At 47.2% G+C, this 22,813-nt stretch overlaps 1 protein-coding gene across 9 annotated transcripts in view; it reads left to right on the forward strand.

Annotated features, from left to right (window-relative positions):
- TENM4 (teneurin transmembrane protein 4) overlaps window positions 1–22,813 on the forward strand; it is a 1,425,092-nt gene that overhangs the window by 1,390,391 nt on the left and 11,888 nt on the right. For all 9 annotated transcript variants that reach the window (XM_044944048.2, XM_045165964.1, XM_045165965.1 and 6 more), the window contains 4 exons: window positions 6,488–6,660; window positions 12,576–12,811; window positions 16,220–16,516; window positions 19,950–21,564. In XM_044944048.2, the coding sequence (XP_044799983.2) occupies window positions 6,488–6,660; window positions 12,576–12,811; window positions 16,220–16,516; window positions 19,950–21,564 (2,321 nt within the window). The remainder of the gene's footprint in view (window positions 1–6,487; window positions 6,661–12,575; window positions 12,812–16,219; window positions 16,517–19,949; window positions 21,565–22,813) is intronic.

Below are 22,813 nucleotides of genomic sequence, written 5' to 3' on the forward strand. Positions count from 1 at the left end.
TGCTGAAATAATAACATTTGAACTAAAACATGAGTAATAAAAGGAACTGGCCCTATCAAGGTTAGAAGGAAGAGCATTCCCAGCAAAGGAAACAGTCAGCACGAGCACCCCAAGCCTGGTTTGAACTCAGCATATTCAGAAGCAAATGGAATGGAAGGCAGAAACTATGAAGGAATAGGCTTCAAGGTAAAGTTGGGAAAAGCAGGGAAAAAAAGAATGAACAGATCATTCTATCTACACTTACTCATTCACATTATTGAGCATCTAGTGTATGCAAAATTTTTCAGGAGATGGAAATACCAGAATACCTGACCTGCCTCCTGAGAAATCTGTATGCAGGTCAAGAAGCAACAATTAGAATTGGATGTGGAACAGCAGACTGGTTCCCAAATCGGCAAAGGAGTACGTCAAGGAGTATATTGTCACCCTGATTATTTAACTTATATGCAGAGTACATTATGCGAAATGTTGCGCTAGATGAAGCACAAGCTGGGATCAAGATTGCTGGAAATATCAATATGCAGATATGCATATTGTCTCAGATATGCAGATGACACCACCCCTATGGCAGAAAGCGAAGAAGAACTAAAGAGCCTCTTAAAACTCAACATTCAGAAAACTAAGATCATGGCACCCAGTCCCATCACTTCTTGGCAAATAGATGGGGAAATAATGGAAATAGTGACAGACTTTATCTTCTTGGGCTCCAAAATCACTGCAGATGATGACTGCAGCCATGAAATTAAACGATGCTTGCTCCTTGGAAGAAAAGCTATGACCAACCTAGACAGCATATTGAAAAGCAAAGAGATTACTTTGCTAACAAAGGTCCATCTAGTCAAAGCTATGGTTTTTCCAGTAGTCATGTATGGATGTGAGAGTTGGACTGTAAAGAAAGCTGAGCACTGAAGAATTGATGCTTTTGAACTGTGGTGTTTGCAAAGACTCTTGAGAGTCTCTTGTACTGCAAAGAGATCCAACCGGTCCATCCTAAAGGAAATCTGTCCTGAGTGTTCATTGGAAGGACTGATGCTGAAGCTGAAACTCCAGTACTTTGGCCACCTGATGCAAAGAACTGACTCATTGAAAAAGACCCTGATGCTGGGAAAGATTGAAGGCAAGAGGAGAAGGGGACGACAGAGGATGAGATGGTTGGATGGTATCATTGACTTGATGGACATGAGTTTGATCAAGCTCCAAGAGTTGGTGATGGACAGGGAAGCCTGGCGTGCTGCAGTCCATGGGGTCACAAAGAGTCAGACACAACTGAGCGACTGAACTGAACTCTATGCCAGGCACTTCCCTAAGTGCTAGGGATACACCAGTGACCGAACAAAGGCGCTTCCCTCAGGGAGTTGACAGTCTAGTGAGGGTGATCTCATGGGGTTATGCTGTATAACCTGCCTGAAATAATACCATTTGTGGTGGGGTTTCGATGGTTAACAGGGGAACAGAACTGAGTGCCTGCTTCTAGGGTTGCATTGCTGGCAAGTGTAGAGCCTAGATTCAAAGCCTAAACCACCTGGCTCCAAGGACCTTCCCACAAGGATCTGTTCCTTCTGTTCTTCTGTGATAGAGAGGAAGAAAATTGGCCAGTAATTTAAGTAATGCTGCAACAGATGTATCTAAGCCATTGGCCAGAAGTTGTCCCTCTTGGGGTCAGAATCCAGGCACTGCAGATAGAGACCTGTCTCCAGCATCCTGCTGGGAAGCACCCGCATCCTTTCCCTTAGCTACTGGGTAGCAGGAAGAGAAAGGGACACCGAGGTGGCCACAGGGCAAAGGTCAAGGTCCAGAGAATGGATAGCCCGAGCTCCTCCCTGCAGAGGCAGAAGCAGCGGAGTTCCGATGGGATAATCACAGGAATTGATCAGGTGGCAGAGAGAACCAGTGGCCTTTCTCGAGCTCCAGAAAGCGGTGAAATGAGTGAATAAGAGACAAGAAAATTCTATAAATGGGCTGTGCTGTTTGATGTTCATTTAATTAAGACATTCAGTCCTTCTAATGGAAAATATGAGGAGTGGAAATTACTGCTTTTTGGCCATCTCCTAGAAAGCCAGATCTTGACGGCATCCGGCCTTTTCATCGTATCGTCTTCGGGCTCAATTTAATTATGTATTACAGGCCACCTTCGATAATAATTACAATTGTCTGCCTTTATGCAAAGCCTCTTTCTAGCTTGGAAGCTAAAACTCTGGGGAGATGCCAACGGAGATTGCTCAAGTATCGTTTAGTGAAAGTGGTTGTTTCCATATTTGTGCATTCAGCAGATGTTTATCAGGGACCTACTGTGTGTCAGGTCTCTGTAGGTCCTGCAGGGGGTGGCATGTGAGTGCATCATAGTCTCTCTTCTCTGAAGAAGCAGGGAAGAGGCCTTGCACATGCAATCCTGCATTCATTTATCTGTTCAGCCACCATCCCCTGATCATCTTCTCTCTCCCAGCCCCCATGCTGGGGAAGCTGAGATGAACGGAAGGCCAGTCCTCCAGGGTGCCGTGGATGGCAGATGCTGGAATCCAGATTCCCAGCCTGACTGTCTGACCTCACGATCCTGTCCTAACTCAGGCGCTCTAAGGCCAAAGCGGGAGACAAGTTGTACATCAGCTGTTGTGATGCGGGGGGCACATTCCAGAGGATCACTGGGAGAAGAAGGCATGGGGAGACCTGTAGGTGGTGGCGTCTGAGCAGGGCCTTGATAGAAGTAGCATCAAGGTGACATGAAATTCTCCAGGCAAGAATACTGGAGTGGGTAGCCATACTTTTCTCCAGGAGATCTTCCATACTGAGGGATCAAACCCAGGTCTCCTGCATTGCAGGCAGATTCTTTACCATCTGAGCCACCAGGGAAGTCCAGTGAATAATCTATCAAGTCAAAATTGTAAGACTCCAGAACTCCTTTTTAAGTATTTTGCATGGTGTAATAAAATCTTTTTTATCCAGTTAGGCCAGTAAATTAGATTAATAAAGAGTGTGTACATGGATCATAGGTGTTCAAAGAACCAGACTAGAACAGCATACCCATCCCATGAAACTGTCAGACTGAAATGGATCTTCCTGTTACCTTCCAAGATGACTGGGGATCTGACAGCACTCAGCTTATTCATAGACTGCAGTTAAAGGGACAGAATGGGGTTTTTGTTGAGGGTGTGGGGGGTTAGAGAGCGGGGAGTCTTGATTTGGGGCTCAAAAATGTGGGATGCTCTAGTGATACTTGGCCTACAGGTTGTTATTGGCAGATGTCCTCTAAACGAGACACTTCTAAAATTACCAGCAATTAAAAAAGTCCTCTTCCCCAAGGTGGCCATGCTCATGAGGCATTACTTGCCTTGTCACAGCACTTTTCTTTTCTTCTTTTTTTTAATATATGTGTTTGGCTGGGGTCTTAGTTGCAGAGCTGGCGGGCCCAGTAGCTGTGGCGCGTGGGCTTAGTCGCCCCTGGGTACATGGGGTCTTAGCTCCCCAACCAGGGATGGAACCCACGTCCACTGCATTGCAAGGCAGATTCTTTACCACTTGACCTCCAGGGAAGTCCCATCACAGCACTTTCTGATGATGAAAATCATCCATGTTAATTATTCAAAATCTTAAGACTATAAAATGCATATAAAGAAGCAACTAAAATCCCCTGTAATTCTACCTCCCAGAGATAGCTGCTGTAAACATTTTTGTGAAATTCCTTCCTGTTCAAATTTCCAGCAGCCATAAAGGGCTAAAAAGCACACCAGGCTCTCCCAGAGTTAACAGGAGCAGAGCTGTGAGCTCCTCCAGGAGAGAGAGGCCTTAAGACAGAGCCCAGATCTTTAACCCGAGACCACCCTCAGTGGTCTTTCAGAGTCGTGCCCTCACCCATTCTGAGGGGCATTCTGCACCTCTCACCCTCCATTCTAGGTCAGGCCCCACCGCTGCTTCCCACTGAGCCAGACTGACCTCCCCTTACAAGAAGCTGACTCGGTACAGGGAGAAAAATGAGAGAATCATGACAGGAAACAGTTTTCCAAACCCATTAACTGCCTCTGAAAGTGAAAGTTGCTCAGTCATGTCCGACTCTTTGCAACCCCATGGACTGTACAGTCCGTGGAATTCTCTAGGCTGGAATACTGGAGTGGGTAGCCTTTCCCTACTCCAAGGGATTGTCCCAACCCAGAGATCGAACCAAGGTCTCCTGCATTGCAGGCAGATTCTTTAACGGCTGAACCACCAGGGAACTGCGTCTCCTAGAACCCAAAGGACTGAAACATCTGCAGAGCCTTGCCCCACCACCCCCAGGCCTGAGGTATATGATTGCAACCCATGCTTTTCTTGCCATCATGGAAAGGGCATCCATTCGCCTTCCTCAGACCTCAGCACCAAAGATTCAGCTCTCCCAAAGCCCCTTGGCCCTCCCCCTAAAGTCAGTCTTGAGTCGAGGACTAGGATGATTCACTCAAAAGACCTTCACCAACACCTCCTCTGTGGCAGACTGCGCCCGGGACTGTTATCATTCCATGATCAGTACCAGCCAGCCATGAGGACAGAAACAGCGGGTGGATGGCAGAACCCACGCAGCATCCAAATCTGACCTTGAGCAGAAAATTGCTCAGCGAAGGCCTGCCTGGTCTCACCTACCAAGTCTCACCTGAAACCACAGGAGCTTCAGGAACCCAGGGGCCCATCAGGAAGCCAGGCCCAGCTGAAGGAATCAGGAGAGCCAGGATGGAGCTAAACTTTCAGGCCTTTTGTTTCACCATAGTTAAAACCCTTTGCTCAGGCGCTCAGAGAACAGCTTTACCCCAGTATAAAAAGCTGAGCAGGAAAAGAAGCCCAGTGGGAGACCCAGAGTACATGAGGGAGACATATACAGCTGAACCCACGCTGCAGGCTTGAGCCTGAGTAGAAGCCGAAAATATGGGCACCTGGGTGAAGAACTTTATGCCCATTCACCTGCACGTGTGCTAAGTCACTTCAGTCGTGTCCAACTCTTTGTGATCCCATGGACTGTAGCCTGCCAGGAATTTTTCAGGCAAGAACACTGGAGTGGGTTGCCATGCCCTCCTCCAGGGGATCTTCTCCACCCAGGGATCAAACCTGTGCTTCCTGCATCGGCAGGCAGGTTCTTTACTGCTAGCACCACCTGAGACGCCATCCCCATTCACACGCAAGTCCAGAAAGGCTCTTCAAACCTACCTGTTAGTAGCCAGCTCCCTGCCATCTGCCAGCCACTGCGTAGCAGGTAGGATAGCACACGCCATGGACACTTGCAAACAGATGGTCTGGAAACACTCTGAAGACAGAGACGCAAGGGTCGGCTTGGAAGCAGAGAAATCTAAGTTTAAATTTCGACTCTATCACACTTAGCTGTGTGACCTGGAGCAAGTGACTTCACTTTCTGAGTGTCCTCCAAAAAAGAGCTAATACATGTCTTTTAGACTAGTTGTGAGGGTTAAGGGAAAGAATGTATGAAAAGCACTGGCACCATATCTGAATACCATATTGTGGGTGTTGAAAAATTTTAGGTTATTTCTTTTATCATCAGGACAATGGGAAAGAGAATTAAGATTCACTTGTGATGCTTTAGAAAGACCACACCAGAGCAAAGCTGTGGGTGTTGAGCGCCGCTTGGTGCCAGATGTGAAATCCAGTTGTGAAGGGGCTACGGGAACCCATCGTCTAGCCCCCTTCTGTGGCAGCAGAATCCTGGTCTGAACTCAAAGTCCCCTTTTCCCAGGCTCTGTGGCTTCCTAGGAAGCCCCATCTCTAGTGCTGGTCAGGAGAAACCTGTTTAACCAGTTCTTGGTGGGGCGGGGGGTTGGGAGCGGAGGAGGTTTGAGAAGGTATTCAAGCATCCACTTTTACTCCTTGCCTCTGGGAGTCACCCAGCTCTAAGACTCTGGATCATCCATCTCAGGTGTGTGTGTGGGTGTGTGTGTGGTGTGGTGTGTGTGTGCACACATGCATGTTCTAAGTCGTGTCCAGCTCTTTGTGGCCCCCTGTGAACTGTACGTAGCCCCCTCTATGTAGATAGAGGATAGGCTCCTCTATCCATGGGATTCTCCAGACAAGAATACTGGAATGGGTTGCCACTTCCTCCTCCAGGGGATCTTGCTGATAACAGGGATTTGAACCCGCGTCTCTTAGGTCTCCTGCATTAGCAGGCAGAATCTTTACCACTAGCGCCACCTGGGCCACCATCATCTGGCTCTTAGTGAGTGAGTATTAGTTCATAGCAACAGGGCACTTCCACACATTGCTCACAGGAATCCTGGAGGGTGGGGAGGGTATCTCCACTCTACAGAATTAGGAAAGGAAGACTCAAGAGAGAGAAGTTGTCTGCCTGCAGTTGAATATCAGCAGGTGGAGTTGTGTCCAAGGAGATGCTGGAGATGTGGAAATGTATCCAAGCAGAAAGAAAAGTGGAACATGCAAAACCATGCCATCAGGTAGAACATGCCAGGCTCCAGCAGTGGCACCATATTATCTCTGTTACTCAGAATCACCCCTTGGTTTTCAGGTATGACAGCTTTGGCCGCCTGACAAATGTGACCTTCCCAACCGGCCAGGTGAGCAGTTTCCGAAGTGATACAGACAGTTCGGTGCACGTCCAGGTGGAGACCTCCAGCAAGGATGACGTCACCATAACCACCAACCTGTCTGCCTCCGGTGCCTTCTATACGCTGCTGCAAGGTAAGCCAGCCGGGGGCCTGGGGGCTTGGAGACCGTGGGGTGGGGAGGCCCCCTTTGAAGAAGGATGACACGAGAATCAAGCTGCTACTGCGGCAGCTGCCCAGAACAGAAAAGCATGACAAGTGGTTTCTCACTCCATCACCACCTCATTTGCAAAACACACCAGCCTGAGCCCTGTAGTGTCTCTCCCCCAAGCTTCAGAGTAATAGTCATTGTCTCATCCCATTATCAGCAGAACAAAGGGTAGAGAATCCATTAGCTGCTAATCCAGATGACCTCGCTATTCGGCCATTCCAGTGGCTCCCAGATTAAAGACCGACTCTAACTCTGGTGCCTGGCGAGGACAAAGGACAAGAATAATTACACCTAATTATGAAAGGGATTTGGGCCTTGGAGAAGGCCTCCCTGAATCTCGGGTGAGAGTGCCTTGTTCCTCATCTAGGACTCTATGAAGAAGAGACCCTTCTCTGTGTCCATCAAATAAACCCTGATATGAGTTGATCTTGTAGCTTTAGATAAATCACAAAGAAGTAACCTTGCTGTGAATTGTTTGCCACAGTTGTTCTCATGGGGCATGGTGACCCAAAGTGGAGCTTGTCGCTTTGTTGGGCTTGGTAAGCATGAAAGAAAAGAAGGGGTCACTAGGGAAAGTCTTATTTGATGTTTTTCCCTGGCGTACTCCCCAAAGCTTTGACACAAAGCCGTAGAAAGGGTCTTGGTCTGAGAGTCAAAGCCCCGAATTCTAGTCCTGACTGCCACCCCATCACCGTGGCCCTCAAGTTTCTACTCTGGGGAAAGAAGGCAAACGAGAGCCATGGTGGATGGTGCCCTGCAGTTCCAGGGCAGACACGCCGGGCCCCTGCACTTGCTGTGCCAGCTCCGGAGTGGACTGGGTGGAGTCACACTTCTCTGATCCTCAGTTTCTGGGTCTGGAAAATGGGGCTGAATTACAAGTCCTACTTCCTAGGGTTGCTCAGACAGTTTCTTCAGACAACAAACAGAGGGACTGGCATGGGCCAGGCACATAGTACTGCTTGGGAAGTACTTGTTGGATTAATTAATTAACAGGCACTTTGATTTACCGTAAGAGAATAACCGTGTATTTCCACAACCATTTTTAGGCCAACTGTAGTCCTATGCCTTTAACAAAACTCAAAGAACAATATCAGTTTTCAATCAAAGAAAGAGAAATCAAGCCCTGGAATTCCTTCTCCACCAAGCACCTTTAGCAATGGGTTGGGACAGACCCTAGGTATTTATGCGCCAACTGGGTTATTTCCGAGAAAAGGTAGCAGATCCTAGCCAGCCAGGGTTCTGGCTGACCAAGGAAGAGAGGGCAGCTGATAACACACAAACATCTTATCCTTCAAACCTGTTTTCTTTCCCATGATTAAGAATTGCCTCTTTTGCTCCATATGTCTAAGCCAGCTTGCAGCATTTTTCTCAAAAATTAATGCAGGCCTTCTAATATTTAGACAACTTTTAAAAATTCAAAAGCGACGCATCTCAGTTTTAAAATGTACCATCAATTTAATAACAACTTTCCAGGTGGAGGGGGTCGGGAGACGCACTGCTCAAAATCCATACGAGGACTTAAGACACATTCCAATTTCAGAAACATTAAAATGTGAAAAGTCCATCTCGGAATCCAGGAAAACTGATACCTCTTTTTCCTCTTTGGTACCTCTGCCAAGCTCTCTTTCCTCATTTCATTCCAGGCTCAGATGCTCGGTTTTGCAGCTGCTTCAGTAGAGTCTTTGTCAAAAAACTCGTTCGGTTTCATCTTATGTCTGAACTATGGGAAGAAATAAGAGACAGCTTCTAATGAGCGGCAGCCTTGGGAAGTCACAGCTCACATTAAACGGGAATCGTTTGAGATGGGGCCTCTGCAGATGCTGTTCCATCCACAGGCACCATTAATGGACATATGTGGATTCAGCAAGGAACAGCTTTAAAAGATAAATTGACACAGGCTTTCACTGTTCAAAGGGAGTAAAATACAGATTGTCAGTGAATAATGCATGGCAAGTTTGAGGCAGATTTTAGAATTCTGCGTGTGTGGGAGAGAGAAGGGGAGAAAGATGGTGGAGGGAGGGAGTGGGAGGGAGAGAGGCCAATCTGATGCCATCCTCACAGGGAAGATTCAGTGAGGGTTCCCTGCAAAAACCACTGTATCCTCATTGCTTGACACAGCCCAGGGTATATCTGGTCTGATCCAGCAAATGTTTACTGAGCACATGCAGTAATAACAACGAGAGTTAACGTTTTGAGCACTTATTCTGTGTGAAGTATATTTTTAGTATTTTATATTCATCATCCTTTTTAAATCCTCGCAACAACCCTCTGAGGTATGATTAATATCTCCATTTTTCCAAATGAAGATAATGAGGCATTGAGAGGTTAAGTGGCTTATCCAAAGTCACACAACTAGTAGGTATTTGGACCCAGACAAATAGGCTCTAGGATACATTCTCTTAAGCATGAATCTGCAGGCAAAGGGGGGGGGGGGGGGGGCTATGGAAGGACCATATTGGTACTACAGTTCACTCTGACAAGTATGTGAAATGGGGCAGAGGAGATGGAGGAAAGATGATGAAAGATAGACGTGACAGTGACCAGCACAGCGCCCGGCACACGCAACCGGTGGTCACTGACATTTACATGACTCACACGAGAGGCTGAGCGCTCTTTTCAGATCTTCATGGTCATCCTCCCACTTAATCCCGAGAGGTAACAGTACAGCTGTTATCCCTAATGTACAGATAAAGAAACAGAGGCCTGAAAGCCTAAGGAATTTGCCCAAGGTCTTGCAGGAAGAGAGCGGCAGAGGTAGGGCTTGAGTCCAGGAGGTCTGGCTCCAAAGTCCGTGCCCTCAGTCTCTGTGCTAGTGCGTTTCACTGTTCACTGGGTCATGACCAACCTAGATAGCACGTTCAAAAGCAGAGACGTTACTTTGCCAACAAAGTCCATCTAGTCAAGGCTATGGTTTTTCCTGTGGTCATGTATGGATGTGAGAGTTGGACTGTGAAGAAAGCTGAGCACCAAAGAATTGATGCTTTTGAACTGTGGTGTTGGAGAAGACTCTTGAGAGTCCCATGGACTGCAAGGAGATCCAACCAGTCCATCCTAAAGGAGACCAGTCCTGGGTGTTCATTGGAAGGACTGATGCTGAAGCTGAAACTCCAGTACTTTGGCCACTCGATGCAAAGAACTGACTCGTTTGAAAAGCCCCTGATGCTGGGAAAGATTGAAGGTGGGAGGAGAAGGGGATGACAAAGGATGAGATGGTTGGATGCCATCACCAACTCAATGGACATGAGTTTGAGTAAACTCCGGGAGTTGGTGATAGACAGGGAGGCCTGGTGTGCTGCAGTCCATGGGGTCGCAAAGAGTCAGACACGACTGAGCGACTGAACTGAACTGAAGTGTTTGAGAGTTCATTCTCTCACAGAGTGGTGAACCTCTGCACCACTAGCTGCAGGACCACCATTGAGATCTGGAAAGAGGCTAAGGGAGGGGGAGGCTTTCGTTCTAACCAGAGGAACAAGGGAAGCTTCTGGGAAAAGATGACGTTTACACAGAGCCTTGAAGGAAGGGCTTGGGCTCGCATTTATTGAACAGAGGGGGGCAGTGCAGACAGAAGCAGCAGCTGACAAAGGGCAAGAGGAAGGTGACTGCAGTAAAAACTCAGGTTTTTCCATTTTTAGAAAAGAACACAGTGTGCATTTTACAACTGAAATTTACTTTTTCTCCAGAAGGTTCTATTAGCTAAAGATCCTAATCAAAAATCAGGTTTAAAATTTCAAAATTAAGTCTACTTTTAAATCATTGTCATATATATACATATATGTGTCATATATGTATATACATGACAGTGATTTAAAACATATATATTTGGCATTCTGTCACTGATTTACATATTGGAGCTATTTTTCACCTTATTGTAAAGAGTGTTGTTACCATAGTGGGAAGGCCTTAAAAATGTTCAACCCTTTGCCCTAGGACTCCTACTTTTAGGAGTCAATTTTGATTAAATAACCCAAAGTTAAGACATTGATTTATCCAAAAAGTATATTTTTAATAAATATGTAATCCTATTATATATTATTGTAACATACTATTAAAGAGTATAATTCAGTGGTTTTCAGTATATGTACAAAGTTGTGCAACCATTCAGTTCAGTTCAGTTCAGTTCAGTCGCTCAGTCGTGTCCGACTCTTTGCAACCCCATGAATCGCAGCACGCCAGGCCTCCCTGTCCATCACCAACTCCCAGGGTTCACTCAGACTCACGTCCATCAAGTCAATGATGCCATCCAGCCATCTCATCCTCTGTCGTTCCCTTCTCCTGCCCCCAATCCCTCCCAGCATCAGAGTCTTTTCCAATGAGTCAACTCTTCGCATGAGGTGGCCAAAGTACTGGAGTTTCAGCTTCAGCATCATTCCCTCCAAAGAAATACCAGGGCTGATCTCCTTCAGAATGGACTGGTTGGATCTCCTTGCAGTTCAAGGGACTCTCAAGAGTCTTCTCCAATACCACGGTTCAAAAGCATCAATTCTTTGGCACTCAGCCTTCTTCACAGTCCAACTCTCACATCCATACATGACCACAGGAAAAACCATAGCCTTGACTAGACGGACCTTTGTTGGTAAAGTAATGGTCTCTGCTTTTGAATATGCTATCTAGGTTGGTCATAACTTTCTTTCCAAGGAGTAAGTGTCTTTTAATTTCATGGCTGCAGTTACCATCTGCAGTGATTTTGGAGCCCCAAAAAATAAAGTCTGACACTGTTTCTACTGTTTCCCCATCTATTTCCCATGAAGTGATGGGACCGGATGCCATGATCTTCGTTTTCTGAATGTTGAGCTTTAAGCCAACTTTTTCACTCTCCACTTTCACTTTCATCAAGAGGCTTTTGAGTTCCTCTTCACTTTCTGCCATAAGGGTGGTGTCATCTGCATATCTGAGGTTATTGATATTTCTCCCAGCAATCTTGATTCCAGCTTGTGTTTCTTCCAGTCCAATGTTTCTCATGATGTACTCTGCATATAAGTTAAATAGGCAGGGTGATAATATACAGCCTTGACGTACTCCTTTTCCTATTTGGAACCAGTCTGTTGTTCCATGTCCAGTTCTAACTGTTGCTTCCTGACCTGCATACAGATTTCTCAAGAGGCAGGTCAGGTGGTCTGGTATTCCCATCTCTTTCAGAATTTTCCACAGTTCATTGTGATCCACACAGTCAAAGGCTTTGGCATAGTCAATAAAGCAGAAATAGATGTTTTACCACTATCTAATTTCAGAAAATTTTTTATCACCCCCAAAAGGAAACCCCATAGTCATTACCAGTCATACCCCTTTCTCCTTTTCCCTCACTACTTTTCTCTCTACAAGTTGGCCTTTTGCAGACATTGCATAAATATGGACTGATTCATATAATATCAGGCCTTTTGTGCTTGACTTCTTTCACTTTAGCATAATGATTAACAGATATTTATTTGCAGGGTTGTAATCATGCAAAAGTGGAAATAATCAGAATATCTATATGAGGACCGATCGAATAAGTTCTGTTATTTCCATATAATGGCATAGCATATATGTTCATGAACATATATGAACATATTCAACAATAAAATAACAGTGATCAGTAAGAACTCTATAAGCAGCCATTTTTAACCATAAATGTATTCAGAAATATTGTGAAATCTGGGAACATACCAAAATATTTACAGTAGTTTCCTTTGGAGACTGAGCTCACGGACCTCCATATATTTTTCTCGTGTTCTTCAATGACAGTGTTTTGTTTCTGTGGTCAGAAACGTAAGCACATTTGAAGACCACACCTCTGCCTCTGCTGTACAGCTCCGTCCCTCCTCAGCCCTCCTAAACAGAGTCTCTCCTCATCTGTCCCTCAGACCAGGTCCGGAACAGCTACTTCATCGGGGCCGACGGCTCCCTGCGGCTGCTGCTGGCCAACGGCATGGAGGTGGCCCTGCAGACGGAGCCCCACCTGCTGGCCGGGACCGTCAACCCCACTGTGGGCAAGAGGAACGTCACGCTGCCCATCGACAACGGCCTCAACCTGGTGGAGTGGCGGCAGCGCAAGGAGCAGGCTCGCGGCCAGGTCACAGTCTTTGGGCGCCGGCTTCGGGTGAGCAAGGCCTCCCAGCAGGGGTGGCTGAGTCCCGGGGGGCCAGGGAGAAGGAGGACTCTGAGGACTGGGCTCTGGTCTGGAAGCTACACTAGGGGAGAAGGCGCTCTAGGGGAGAAGGCGCTCTAGGGGAGAAGGCGCTCTAGGGGAGAAGGCGCTCTAGGGGAGAAGGCGCTCTAGGGGAGAAGGCGCTCTAGGGGAGAAGGCGCTTCCGGGCTTCCGTTTCTTCATCCGCAAAAGGGAACACGTTAAGCAAGTGCACGTAATCAGAGTCTCGTGTATTTTCACCTGTGCTAGAGAAACGATCACTGGCTTGATGTTAGTCAGTTCTGAGTTGGGTTTCCAGCTTCTGCTGTTCCCTGAGCACATTTGGGCAAATCCATGACCTCGTAAAGCCTCAATTTCATTATCCATAATAAAATGGGGACAATGAAACCAACTTACAAGTTGCTGTAATGATTAGAAATAGTACATAAAGTGTCTCATATGGAATCCTGATGCTGGGAAAGATTGAGGGCAGGAGGAGAAGGGGATGACAGAGGATGAGATGGCTGGATGGCATCACTGACTTGATGGACATGGGTTTGGCTGGACTCCGGGAGTTGGTGATGGACAGGGAGGCCTGGTGTGCTGCAGTCCATGGGGTCTCAAAGAGTCGGACACAACTGAGCGACTAAACTGAACTGATGGAATCTGGCACATAAAAATAGTCAGTAATACCTTTTCTAGTTGTCGTCGTTATTCTTATCATGCATTGCTAACATGGCATGAAGATTTAGTTTAGCTCTTTGGACCCTAAGCCACATTCTCCTTCCAGGCGGAGTTATCCTTCCTTAGTGAGCAAAACAACTCCACCGTGGCCGTCACTGCCAGGGGGCTGGCTTCTGGAGTCTGGCATCTCAGAGCACTTTTCTGCATGTGGATGCCCAGAACAAGCACTTTCGCTGCCTCACTCACATGTCTTTGTAGTGTGGCCTCTGCCCCAGGGCCAGATTACCAAGCTCCAGTTCCCTCCAGCTTCAGAAAAGGCAGGCAATGGGGAGAGGGAAATGGAGGGCCTAGTCCTGATGTTAAGCACAGTGCCTCGCAGACCGCACACAGGTGCTCCATGCAGCCTTGCTGAGCTGCAGGGCACCCCAGGACTGGGCCACATGTTCCTGATTCCTCAAAGCTGCAGAAACATCCTCATGCAACCTGGCCAGGGCTGTCTTGTACTGTACTGCACCCCACCCACCACCGCCCCCACCCAGCCATTTCTTGCAGAGAAAGTTCATTTAAGGCCCTGTTTCATGTAGGAGGTAACCAGGGTCCAGAGAGAGGAGGGAGTTTTCCAGACTCGAATAGCTAGGCAGTAACTGGAAATACACACACTGTCTCATGGTGCCTTTCTCATAGCAGACAAGTATGTGACTGATTCAGTATCACACAACTGGAGCCCAGAAAACAGGGCTTCCTGTGGTCCTCAAGAATTCAACAACTATCTATCTGATGTAGGAAACAGCCTTCCACTGATTCCCCAAGGAAGGTCTAGCTGTCTTTGTTCTTTATGGGACACTGTCTGCAGACTCACCGGGCCCCCTGTGTGAATTCTCCCGGAGTCCTTCACACACATTGGAGGCAATGGGCTACGTAGAAGGCTTGACCCAGGTTTGAGTCCTGCCTGGGGGCCATGTATGTAGCCTTGAGCAGCCCCTCTAAGCTTCAGATTCCTCTGCAGAAACCAGATGATATTTCTGAAGCCCTAGCCCAGCGCTGGAAGACCCCAGGTGCTCAATAAAGAGCTGCCATTAGTGCTGTTAGGATTTCCTCTCGGCCGCATGAACTGGACCAAAAGTTTCCCAGCCAGTAATGGGTCCCTCTCCTAGGCTGAGATGAATGACGCTCCCGTCGCGTGGCCTCCACCTCCAAGTCCTCCCAAAATAAATGGCCACCCACAGTGGCGGCACGTGGAATGAGAATGTTAGCTGGATGCACCTCCCTGTAATGCAGTTCATTTTTTATACAACTGGGAACTTTTTTAATAAAGAAAGATGTAAAATCTCATTGCCGCCACTGCCGAGCACAGGAAGCGTTAGGCAGTCCCTCAGTGAGCTGCTTAATTCAATTTTATTAATTTTGCTGCAGAGCTGTAGCTTCTCTTCACTGGAGGCCCTCCACGGGGAGAGGGGGACAACTGGCTGGGTGGTAGCACCTTGTGGGGGAGTCACAAGGGACCTTCCCAAAGATGCTTTGTAGGACCCCCATCATCGTTGGTGGTATAGAAGCTGCTTCTCCCTCTGCCCTCTCTGCAAAGAACACAGCTTCAGCCTCCAACACCTCTGATTTTTCATGGGAATTGCCTGCCATACTGTTTTTGCTTCTGCAATTGTGTTTGATTACCCCTGGGAAAGCAACCTTATTATAACCAGGCCATTCACAGCTAAAGTCGTCTCAGCACCATCATTATAAATCCTGATTTTCAAGGCTTTAGAATTTGTTTGGGGAGAAGGGTGAGACACACACGTCTCTACTTCCTCTGAGAATTACCACGATCATTTGCTGTCATTTAATGGCTCCAGTTTCCTCTGTCCATAGAACTTTTCAGGCAAGAATACTGGAGTGGGTTGCCATGTCCTACTCCAGAGGAATCTTCCTGACCCAGGGATCAAACTCACATCTCCCACATTGGCAGGAGGATCCTTACCACTGTGCCACCTGCCAGGAGCAAATGTTCCAAAACCTAGGACGGTGTTCCCCAGGCAACCCACAGCCAGAGAAGGCATCCCAGACTCATACACACACACTGCCTCCCAGGGCCTCCAGAAAGAAGAAGATGCCTTGAGATGACCAGGAGGCCCTGATTGTGGTGGCAGAGGGCAGGAGAGACCCAGAGGGGATGGGGAGTCCAAGGCCACAAAGGACCACAGATCATATGCTGGCATGTTGCAGTGGTGAGAGTCGAATCCAGGCCCAGTCACTCACCAGTCACGGGGTCTGGAGCCCTGTCATTCATTGACTGTGGTCTCCCCAGTGTCAATCACAAGAGCAGCGCCGGGCACATAAAATATGGGGTCAGGCACTGACTTACTGGGCCCACATGGCCGCTCCCTTTCCAGGAGGGAGTTAAGAAGGATCTGCCTTTGTCTCCTCATCAGGAGAATCGCACTAGGAAATTACGTGCATCGTATGTGCTACTCTTTACCCAGACTCTGTATTGTCTTTACCCTCCCAAGTGCCCTGTGCAGCTGGCATGACTATTCCCATTTTACAGATGAGGAAACTTGACAGAATTGACAAGTGACAGAGCCACAGGCCAAACCCTTGTCTGCTGCCACCCAAGACCTGTGCCGCCTCCTCTGCTCAGGGGCGTCTCAGACCGAGTTCTCGATGTCTAGACTGACTCTCTGTGTCTGCCTACCCCTTCTCCAGGTTCACAACCGGAACCTCCTGTCCCTGGACTTTGACCGCGTGACACGCACGGAGAAGATCTATGACGATCACCGCAAGTTCACCCTCCGCATCCTGTATGACCAGACGGGGCGGCCCAGCCTCTGGTCACCCAGCAGCAGGCTGAACGGCGTCAACGTGACCTACTCCCCGGGGGGCCACATCGCTGGTGTCCAGAGGGGCATCATGTCTGAGAGGATGGAATATGACCAGGCGGGCCGCATCACATCCAGGATCTTTGCTGACGGGAAGACATGGAGCTACACCTACTTAGAGAAGGCAGGTGTCTGTCTCCTTCCATCACTGGCCTTGCCATATAGAAGATCTTCGTTCTGCTCAACCTAAGCCCAGGCCCAGCCTGCTGACCTCGATGGGATAGATCTGACCCATGTGGTCTCCAAAAGGAAATGTTCAGGAAAATCTGGTCAGGGGCTTCCTGGGTGGAGTCTGGATGGATTATGGTGAGGGTATGACAAATGGAAGCTTCTGGGTGGGAGAATGTAAAAGTCCCACTTGATAGATGGGAGCTAGGCCCAAACACTATCTGGACTTATGGAGCAGGATTTGGAGTCTGCTCCCAGGTCTAGGGTACCTGGTGTGACCTGGTCACAGAGAACAAGATGGAAGCCAGGGGATCAGTATTAAGCAAGAGGTGCTTAATTCTGCATGTCACATGCTAAGAGTGGCGTTAGGAAGTCTTTCTGCTTCAAATCAGGCTTCATTTCATCCTGTTGTTCAATATCTCAGTCGTGTCTGACTTTTTGTGACTCTATGGACTGCAACACGCCACGTCCTTCACCTTCCCTGTCCTTGACCATCTCCCAGAGTTTGCTCATACTCGTGTCCATTGAGTCGATGATGCCATCCAACCATCTCATCCTCTGTTGTCCCCTTCTCCTCCTGCCTTCAATCTTTCCCAGCATCAGAGTCTTTTCTCATGAGTAGGCTGTTTGCATCAGTTTGCCAAAGTATTGGAGTTTCAGCTTCAGCATCAGTCCTTCCAATGAATATTCAGGGTTGAGTTTAAAATTTGACTGGTTGGATCTCCTTGCAGTCCAAGGGACTCTCAAGAGTCTTCTCCAACACCACAGTTCAGAAGCATCAATTCTTCAGCACTCAGCCTTTTCATGGTCCAACTCTCACATCCATACATGACTACTGGAAAAACTATAGCTTTGACTATACAGATCTTTGTTGGCAAAGTAATTAATGTCTCTCTCTGCTTTTTAATATGCTGTCTAGGTTTGTCATAGCTTTTCTTCCAAGGAGCAAGCATCTTTTAATTTCATGGCTGCAGTCACCATCTGCAGTGATTTTGGAGCTCAAGAAAATAAAGTCTCTCACTGTTTCCATTGTTTCCCCATCTATTTGCCATGAAGTGATGGGACTGGATGCCATGATCTTCATTTTTTGAATGTTGAGTTTTAAGCCAACTTTTTCACTCTCCTGTTTCACTTTCATCAAGAGGCTCTTTAGTTCCTCTTTGCTTTCTGCCATTAGGGTGGTGTATCGTCTGCATATCTGAGATTATTGATATTTCTCCCAGTAGTCTTGATTCTGGCTTGTGCTTCATCCACCCTGGCATTTCACATAATGTACTCTGCATAAAAGTTAAATAAGCAGGGTGACAAGATACAGCCTTGAAGTACTCCTTTCCTGATTTGGAACCAGTCTGTTGTTCCATGTCCAGTTCTAACTGTTGCTTCCTGACCTGCATACAGATTTCTCAGGAGGCAGGTAAGGTGGTCTGGTATTCCCATCTCTTTCCAAATTTTGCAGTTTGTGGCAATCCATATAGTCAAAGGCTTTAGCGTAATCAATGAAGCAGAAGTAGATGTTTTTCTGAAACTTTATTGCTTTTTCTGTGATCCAACAGATGTTGGCAGTTTGATCTCTGGTTCCTCTCTGCCTTTTCGAAATCCAGCTTGAACATCCAGAAGTTCTCAGTTCACATAGTGTTGAAGCCTAGCTTGGAGAATTTTGAGCAGTACTTTACTAACATGTGAAATGAGTGCAATTATGCAGTAGTTTGAACATTCTTTGGCATTGGCCTTCTTTGGGATTGGAATGAAACTGACCTTTTCCAGTCCTGTGGCCACTACTGCGTTCTCCAAATTTGCTGGCATATTGAGTGCAGCACTTTCACAGCATCATCTTTTAGGATTTGAAATAGCTCAACTGAGTTCCATCACCTCCACTAGCTTTGTTTATAGTAATGCTTCCTAAGGCTCACTTGACTTCACATTCCAGGATGTCTGGCTCTAGGTGAGTGTTCACACCATCGTGATTATCTGGGTCATTAAGATGTCTTTTGTATAGTTCTTCTGTGTATTCTTGCCATATCTTCTTAATATCTTCTGCTTCTGTTAGGTCCATGCTGTTTCTGACCTTTATTGTGCCCATCTTTGCATGAAGTGTTGCCTTGGTATCTCTGATTTTCTTGAAGAGATCTCTAGTCTTTCTCATTCTATTGTTTTCCTCTATTTCTTTGCATTGATCACTTAGGAAGGCTTTCTTGCTATTCTTTGGAACTCTGCATTCATTTCATCCTAGGAACTAGGAATCAGAAAAGGCCTCTAATCAAAAGTTGGTCTCAAAGAAGAGAAATGGTAATTTTGATGCCCAGATGTCTTTTGGCCTGTTACCTACTGACTTATTCATGAAACAGTCTGTATTTCATGCCACAGTTCTGATACCCAGATCCTGGCTTTGTGTTCTATACCTGGTCAGCTGTCCAGGCCCATGCTCTGCTTGCTCTGTGACCCGTTTCCCCTACCTGCAACATTCACATCTGCAAGAGTATTATTTGTGGTAGTGCTAAGAGATACCCTGAAGGTCATCCAACATGACCTGAAAATCTGGACGCAGAGGGAAAGAATTTGCCCACGGCCATACACTGAGTCCGTTATTAGAAACCAGGTTTCCCCATTCCCATCACAGCCCACCCTACCCCTGGGTGGGTGTATGACCTGTTACTACATAAACAATTATGCAAACCTTAAATGTCCTTCTCAGACAGATCTTATCCTATAGGCCATAGGGAGTCAACAGAAGCTGTTTAGCAGGCAATAGACATTATCAGGGGTTTTCCAGGTGGCAGTAATGGTAAAGAATCTGCCTGCCAATACAGTTAGAGATAAGAGACATGGGTTCAATCACTGGGTTGGGAAGATTCCCTGGAGGAGGGCACAGCAACCCACTCCAATATTCTTGCCTGGAAAATCCCATGGACAGAGGAGCCTAGCAAGCTGTAGTCCATAGGATTGCACAGTCAGACACGACTGAAGTGACTTGCACGCACACACATGGACATTATCAGACTGTGTTTAATCATTCTTGCTTGGGTAGGAAGATTGAGAAGGAATCTGGAGCAAGGGAGCCAAGAGAGAGGCTGCTGCAAATATTTATACTTTAGGCCAGTTCTCCCAACCCCATCCCACACTGAAATCATTTCTATACCCCACAAAGGGGCAAACACAGCGCTGCTCACTGTAGGCAGGCCAAGGGTGGTGAGAAGGCCTTCTCTTAGCACATCTGTACGCCATTGCATTATCCTAGGGCACACTGATTGGAAAGCTCTGGTTTGGGCATAACTTAGAAGAACCACTGGCTTCCTTGGCCTTTCATTCTTTTCCTTTAAGTCTGGGGCTCATAGACCTCCCCTTCCTCCCCAGCACCCTCCTCTCACCTCTCGGTTTTCCTCTCCCTCCAGTCTATGGTGCTGCTCCTCCACAGCCAGAGGCAATACATCTTTGAGTTCGACAAGAATGACCGCCTCTCTTCTGTGACCATGCCCAACGTGGCTCGGCAGACACTGGAGACCATCCGCTCAGTGGGTTACTACAGGAACATCTACCAACCCCCCGAGGGCAATGCCTCAGTCATCCAGGACTTCACCGAGGACGGGCACCTCCTCCACACCTTCTACCTGGGCACCGGCCGCAGGGTGATATACAAATATGGCAAGCTGTCCAAGCTGGCTGAGCTGCTGTACGACACCACCAAGGTGAGCTTCACCTACGATGAGACTGCTGGCATGCTAAAGACCATCAACCTACAGAACGAGGGCTTCACCTGCACCATCCGCTACCGTCAGATCGGGCCCCTGATCGACCGCCAGATCTTCCGCTTCACGGAGGAAGGCATGGTCAACGCCCGCTTTGACTACAACTATGACAACAGCTTCCGGGTGACCAGCATGCAGGCTGTGATCAACGAGACCCCACTGCCCATTGACCTGTATCGCTATGACGACGTGTCAGGCAAGACAGAGCAGTTCGGGAAGTTTGGTGTCATCTACTATGACATTAACCAGATCATCACCACGACGGTCATGACCCACACCAAGCACTTTGACGCCTACGGCCGGATGAAGGAAGTGCAGTATGAGATCTTCCGCTCACTCATGTATTGGATGACCGTCCAGTATGATAACATGGGGCGAGTGGTCAAGAAGGAGCTGAAGGTGGGACCCTACGCCAACACCACCCGCTACTCCTATGAGTACGACGCTGATGGCCAGCTGCAGACGGTCTCCATCAATGACAAGCCACTCTGGCGATACAGCTATGACCTCAATGGGAACCTGCACTTACTGAGCCCTGGAAATAGTGCACGGCTTACCCCACTACGGTACGACCTCCGTGACCGCATCACCAGGCTGGGCGACGTGCAGTACAAGATGGATGAGGATGGTTTCTTGAGGCAGCGGGGCAGTGATATCTTTGAGTACAACTCAGCCGGCCTGCTCATCAAGGCTTACAACCGGGGTGGTGGCTGGAGTGTCAGGTACCGCTACGATGGCCTGGGACGACGGGTGTCTAGCAAGAGCAGCCAGAGCCACCACCTGCAGTTTTTCTATGCAGACCTGACCAACCCTACCAAGGTCACCCACCTCTACAACCACTCCAGCTCTGAGATCACATCCCTCTACTACGACCTGCAAGGGCACCTCTTCGCCATGGAGTTGAGCAGCGGAGATGAGTTTTATATAGCTTGCGACAACATCGGGACCCCTCTTGCTGTCTTCAGTGGAACAGGCTTAATGATCAAGCAGATCCTGTACACGGCCTATGGGGAGATCTACATGGACACCAACCCCAACTTCCAGATCATCATTGGCTACCATGGTGGCCTCTACGATCCACTCACCAAGCTCGTCCACATGGGCCGGCGGGATTACGACGTGCTGGCTGGTCGCTGGACTAGCCCAGACCACGAGTTGTGGAAGCACCTTAGTAGCAGCAACATCATGCCCTTTAATCTCTACATGTTTAAAAACAACAACCCCATCAGCAACTCTCAGGACATCAAGTGCTTCATGACAGGTGAGGATCAGGGCTCATTCAGAAGGCAGGGACCTCGATTGCTCTGGTCATTGGGACCATCTTTCTTGACAAAGCCAGTATGGTATAATGGGAAACTTTTACTTTCTCTTAAGTAGTATTTTCCAAAGTATTTTTGAAGAAACACTGGTTAAGAGAAATACTCTGTAAAAACTGGTTTTGGCATCAAATCAGTTTGATAGGATAACCACCATTCCAAAATTTTCATGACCCATTTCAGCTTAGGAAAGGCTCTATGAAGTCTTGTAGCAAAGGGAACTGTTTCATATAATTTCATATAATCACCCACTGTTTTTCCAACTTGTTTAACCATGAACCCCCCCTTTTTTTTACCATGAAATCCTAACATTTCACTGGATGCATCCCTTGGGATGTATTCTGAGAGTTTCTGACCCAAAGATCAAGCTGGTTATGTGTCCCTGATAAACTGAGTGAAGGTATGACCAAAAAAAAAAAAAAAATCAGAAACCAGAAATCAGTTATCTTATTTGGGATGATGTGAATGGAAAATTCAGACTTAGGAGACAGAACTAGAGGAAAGATCCATTATTTCTAAGCTATGACAGTCACAAAGTTTACTTAACTTCCCTCTAATTCCAGTTTCCTGATCTATAAATTGAAGTTAGAATATCTACCCTGGCTCTGATAAGTTAATATGCATATTGTAAATCATAGAGCAACTATTAAAAGGTAAAACAGAGGCATAGGTTATCAGTCAATACTGGAGATAAAATGAAGACTAAAATAATAATCCAAAGAGGGGAGGGGATGAGGGAGCAAAAGGAACAAAGAACAGATGGACAAATGGGAAAAAAAAAAACCCTGGTAGTGAAAGGTTGTTGAGCTGTGAAAGATGCTGAGACTCTTGGCCTCCAGAGAAGAGGAATTTAATCCAGGGCCAGTGATGAGGCTTGATCAATCAGAGCTTTTGTGTAATAAAGCTTTATTAAAGTATAAGAGAGATAGAGAAAGCTTCTGACATAGACATCAGAGGGGAGTAGAAAGAGTGCCCCCCTGCTAGTCTTTAGCCAGATGTTTCATGTCTGTTAGGAAGCTGTTAATCAGATAAGAGAGACACCTCGAGGCTGACGGAGTTTCACCGGCCCCTTGCCCACAATATGCATTTTTGAGATAGGATGGCACGAGGTGTGTCATCCCCAGCCATAAAGCAGTTGATATGAATACTGATTTGTTGAGTCATTGTCAGCCCAAGGTTTGAGAAAAGAAAAAA

This window comes from Bubalus bubalis, chromosome 5, assembly GCF_019923935.1.
Source record: "Bubalus bubalis isolate 160015118507 breed Murrah chromosome 5, NDDB_SH_1, whole genome shotgun sequence".
In the NCBI taxonomy this organism is placed as follows: Eukaryota; Metazoa; Chordata; class Mammalia; order Artiodactyla; family Bovidae; genus Bubalus; species Bubalus bubalis.